General features: G+C 65.3%; 1 protein-coding gene across 3 annotated transcripts in view; it reads left to right on the forward strand.

Annotated features, from left to right (window-relative positions):
• The window catches only part of MIER2 (MIER family member 2), a 10,160-nt gene extending 5,733 nt beyond the window's left edge, over positions 1-4,427 (forward strand). The window contains exons 4-13 of one of the 3 annotated variants that reach the window (XM_045300188.1): positions 132-249; positions 691-800; positions 970-1,039; positions 2,196-2,347; positions 2,479-2,560; positions 2,777-2,871; positions 2,962-3,065; positions 3,388-3,515; positions 3,601-4,015; positions 4,173-4,427. In XM_045300188.1, coding sequence (XP_045156123.1) covers positions 132-249; positions 691-800; positions 970-1,039; positions 2,196-2,347; positions 2,479-2,560; positions 2,777-2,871; positions 2,962-3,065; positions 3,388-3,515; positions 3,601-4,015; positions 4,173-4,194 — 1,296 coding nt within the window. In that variant the 3' untranslated portion in view covers positions 4,195-4,427. Of the gene's footprint in view, positions 1-131; positions 250-690; positions 801-969; positions 1,040-2,195; positions 2,348-2,478; positions 2,561-2,776; positions 2,872-2,961; positions 3,087-3,387; positions 3,516-3,600; positions 4,016-4,172 lie in introns of all 3 variants that reach the window. The other 2 variants (XM_045300187.1, XM_030888338.2) reach the window with 2 other exon arrangements.
• Positions 4,428-4,866: the final 439 nt, after the last annotated feature.

Here is a 4,866-nt window from a genome sequence, read left to right on the forward strand (position 1 = left end):
CCCCGGTGGGGGTTCAGGGAAGTGTGGGGGTTCAGGGAGGTGCGTGGGCCCTCCAGGCGATTGCGAGTGTGTTGTTACCTGCAGTGTCTCAGCGTCCTAACCAACCCTGGGTCTGTTTCTTGCTGCTGAAGGAACAGATAGCGAAGGACCTGCTGTCGGGAGAGGAAGAGACGCAGTCGTCCGCCGACGACCTCACCCCGTCCGTAACCGCCCACGCAGCCGCAGCCCTGTTCCCCAACCAGAGTGGACGTAGGTGCCCACCATCTGGCGGGAAGGGGCCACATGACTGGGCTGAGTCCCTCGGAAGGGGCTGGTGTTTGAGCTGAGGGTGGAGAGGCTGCCACCTCTGGGCCCCATTGGGCCCAGTGTCAAGCTCCTTGGTGCCTGGGCTCCGCCTCCTTGGCTGGGGTCGCGGTACGGGGCGGTGGTGCTTGGGCCTTGCAGCAGGAGGAGACCTTTCTCCTTGGGGCGCCAAAGACGGTCTCTTGTCACCACCTGGCCAGGCTGTGCGTGGGGGGTTGCTGCTGCCTGGGGTCAGACAGATTGAGTAGGGGTGGAGCTCAGGGCTGCTTTCCCCAGAAGGGGTGCGGGTTACTGTGTTGTGGAAGCCTGGGGTCTGCTCATGCTAAGAGCAGTGGCGGAGCCTGGGTTGGGGTCACGCCTTCCTGACACCTGCCCCCTTCCCCACAGCTCGCTTCCTGGCCGGCGGAGACAGAGAGCCCAGTTCCTCCACCTCCTCCAACTCTCCCACCTCCTCGGACACGGACGAGGACTCACTTCCTGCCAACAAATGTAAAAAGGTGTGTGGTCTGGGGTGCCTGTCCCTCTACTGGGCGCCCTCCTGAGAGAGGCCTTGGCCCTGGGCCCCCACACTGGAAACTGGGAACCAAGGCGATTGGCCCTCTGGCCTGCAGCGGCTGGGGGGTCAGGCGTCCTGTTTCTGACCCTCAGTGGCCTCTGTCTTCACAGGAGATCATGGTGGGCCCGCAGTTCCAGGCTGACCTCAGCAGCCTGCACCTGAGCAGGCACGGGGAGAAGAGTAAGTGGCAGCCGGGCACCCTCCACCTGCACAGCCTCCAGCATGGCCCGGTGTATAGGCCGTGGAGCCCTGCCGTGGCTCTCGGTTTTCTCAGAAAGTCTTGATTTTATTTTTGTTTGGAAATGGTTTTCAGTGGCATAAGTTTAGGTTTGCCCTTTGAGTGCGTCGCAGGGCTTATTCCAGCGTCCCTGTCCTGTTTTTGTAAAAAGCCAGCCATTGGCTTTGTTGTCTTTGGAGACACTGTGCTGCCTCAGTAAAAACACACACAGCCCTTTATTCCTGCCTGTCGTGTGCTTGGGGATATGCAGCGTGTACGTGCGTGTCCTGGGTCCCCGGCTCTCTGAGAATGTCCTTCGTCGGTCCTGAACAACCCTCCCTTGGCTGCTTCTGGGGCTCACTTGTACGTGTGCTGGACCCGCTGCCATTGAATGTGGCTGGAGGCCTCCGTCCGGATTCGTGCACTGAGCGGGATTCGGCTTTACTTAGCCTTTGTCTCTCCTTTTCTTGCCTAGCCCACCCCTGGACCCAAGCGGTGTGTTTTCTAGAACACCTGTTTCGCTTTGTTGAGATCTCACCTGTCGACGTCCTCTTCTCTGTCTGCCTCAGCCCTCTTCCGCTCTGCTCCTTTGAGCGCCCCCTTCGCAGTTGCTTTCCTGCCCTTGTCTGCTGTGTGAGGGCTAGCTGTGTCTCCAGAGACGCCTGGCCTGGCGATGCTCACTCGGGTGGCTGGGTGTGTGGGGCTCATTGGACTGAGCCGAGCTGGGGCCAGCCGGAGCAGGAGTGCAGGAACTTTGAGCACTGGGCGGATGTGCCCTGTGGCCTCCCTTCACACCCCTTGCCCCTGCCCGATCCCTCCCGAGGCCCTGCCAGTCAGCGCTGTGCTGCTACACAGTGGGCCCTCTGCAGACGTCGCCCTGCACCCCCTGCTCTCAGAGCCCTGGCAGCCTGCTTTCCTGGGCAGAGCCAGCGCCAGCCTGGGTGGCACATCTCACCAACCCAGGGTCTGGAGGAGGTGGTGTGGGGCATGCATATAACAGCGCGTGCACCACCCCCACCCACCCCTTCCCAAGGGGCTCTGGGGTCAGCAAGAGGGAGTATGATCATGTGCCACCTGGGCAAGTCCCGGGTGTGACATCCCCTTCCCTCGCCCCTGCAGTTTACGAGAACGAAGACCAGCTGCTCTGGGACCCCCATGTCCTGCCTGAGAGGGAGGTGGAGGAGTTTCTGTATCGTGCCCTGACGCGGAGGTGGGACGAGGCATCCGGGCCCCAACTCCCGGATGGGGAGTCGGTGAAGGACAGCGAGCAGGTGGGGCCCTCAGAGGGGGCCACGGGGACTGGAGTCGCCACACGGCCTGCTGGGCGCCTGCCGGGAGCTCCAGCCTCGGGGTGGGGGTGGGCGCCACCGTGGGGCTGAGCAGCGAGTCTGCCGACCCCCAGGCACTGTACGAGCTGGTGCGCTGCAGTTTCAACGCCGAGGAGGCCCTGCGTAGGCTGCGCTTCAACGTGAAGGTGGTCCGAGGTAGGCCCTCCAGCCTCTACCCAGGCGCCCTTGCTCCACCTCTCTCTGCTCTGCTCCTCGACCCCCACCTTGCTCTTACCCAGCCCTTCCCACCCAAGCCCTCTGCTGAGGTGCCTTTGCCCTGCTCCTTCCACCCCTCCTCCTCCCACTCATCTCTGTACCCACGCCCTCGCCCCCCTGGCCCCACCCCGTTCCTAGCGCGTGTCTTTTCCGCAGAAGGCGTGTGCGCCTGGAGTGAGGAGGAGTGCAGGAATTTCGAGCACGGCTTCCGCGTGCACGGCAAGAACTTCCACCTGATCCAGGCCAACAAGGTGGGTGCTGGGCACGTGGCGCAGGCGCGGCAGCCTGAGGGTGGGACTGGGTCGGCTCCCAGGCTCCCATGACTCGCCTGCCTGTCACAGGTGCGCACGCGGTCGGTGGGCGAGTGTGTGGAGTACTACTACCTGTGGAAGAAGTCGGAACGCTTTGACTACTTCACGCAGCAGACGCGCCTGGGCCGGAGGAAGTACGTCCCGTCCGGAACCACGTGCGTGCAGCCCACCTGCCCAGCCCTGGCTCCTGGCTCCGCCTCTGCCGCTGCCTCTCCTCCTGGCCCCACACTCCGCCCCCGTCTGCTCAGCCCCAGCCCCAGCCCTGCCTAGTCCACCCCCTCTTCTAGCCAGTCCCCAGCTGCTGCCCGGCCTATCCTGGCCAGCCTCTGCCCTGGAGCTCAGTCTACCCGTTACCCTCTGCTGCCACCCATCAGCCTCTACCCTCTGCCCAGCTTCTGCTCCCCACCCCCATGCCTTCCCAGGGCTTCCGCCTCTCACCAGGCCCTCTCCCAGCAGGGATGGGGACCAGGACCTGGATGGTGGGGACCCTGACAGCTCCGGCCGTCCCCGCTCCGCACCGCCCGTGCCTTCCACCGGTGACAACTTGGGCCCTGAGCAGGATGCCCTGGGGGCGCTGTGCACAGGTGAGGATCCTGCCCCATCCATCGACCCCCTCAGCTGCGGCCCTGGCCACGCTCCGGCTGCACCTCAGCCGCCTTCCTCCTGCAGAGCCTCTGGTGGAGGATGGCGCTCCCCGAAGCCCCATCGGCCTTGGTGAGCCTGAAGCGGGCGGTCTTCGTACCATGGAGGCAGGGCCCCGCCCTTTCCAGCCTCTGGACAAGCCGGCCGTTGGGCTGCTCCCCCCACCGCCCTCGTCCCTGGCCGACCCGGCCTTCTACCCAGCAGCCTCTGCTGCCCGGGAAGCCGGCGCCCACCCCCGGCTGGCGGTGGATGTGGCCCTGCCCGCAGCCCTCCCCGAGGGCCTGCCCCTCCTCCCTGCCCACTCGGGTCTGGGCGGGGACCCCGCCGCACAGGTGGCCCTGTCTGTCGCAGAGTTCGGGCTCATCGGCCTTGGGGACGTCAACCCTTTCCTGGCCCCACGCCCCGCATGTCCTGCGGGGCTGCACCCGGAGCCGCTGTCACAGTGAGTGTTGCTGCAGCAGGCCTCTCGGGATTGGGTGGGGGCGGGGGCAGCCTGGGCATTTGCTCTTTGCTGTTCCCCAGGCAGCTTAGCCCTGGGGGGGACACTCACTGTGCCCCCGGAGCAGGGCTGGCTCACATCTCCACTCTCCTTCCTGCAGCTGTAATGTGATGACCTGTTGATTCCTGATGCCCCGGCGCCTCAGCCGGTCGCCACCAGGAACCTCTCCCGGACTAGACCCCCGGCCTGCTCAGTCCGCTGCCCGAACGACCCCTTCCCAAGGGCCGCCAGTGATGCCCCCTCTGCCTCGGGGCTTTCGGGATGGCTTGAGGGGACAGGGCTGCGGGTGCCCCGCACCTGGCCTCCGCTAGCAGAGGGACGAACGGGCCTGCCACCCCCGACGGCCGTCGCCGCCTCCCGCCTCCCCGGGGCCGGGCGGACAGCTGCAACTCAGTGCCAAACTGTGGGGGCATGGAGCCATATACCTCGCTGCCCGGCCCCAGCCCGCCCGCCAGCCACTTCAGGAAAAGCCGCACTTTACCCCCTTCTCCTCTCTCCCTTCTCTGCCTCCCAGCCCCCGTGATGGGCGGGGCCTCAGCTAAGCTGGCCAGGGCTGAGGAGGTAGCCCCTTTCTCCCCACCCTCCCGTGTGTCCCGGGCCTCCTTTCTGTTGGACGCCCCCTCGAGATGGCCGGGCGACTTGTCCGCCTTCTCCTTGGTTTTATTTATGTTTTCTCGTTGGAGCGGGTACACGGCAGGCGCCCCGCCTCCAGGGTCGTCAGGGGTCTCCCTTTGCTCGAGCTCCTCCCTCCAGAGTCGGACTTGACCCCCTTCCCAAGGACCACACTGTGAAGT

The sequence above is a fragment of the Echinops telfairi genome, unplaced genomic scaffold (assembly GCF_000313985.2).
Source record: "Echinops telfairi isolate 266 unplaced genomic scaffold, ASM31398v2 ScPeMD7_7459;HRSCAF=8497, whole genome shotgun sequence".
NCBI lineage: Eukaryota > Metazoa > Chordata > Mammalia > Afrosoricida > Tenrecidae > Echinops > Echinops telfairi.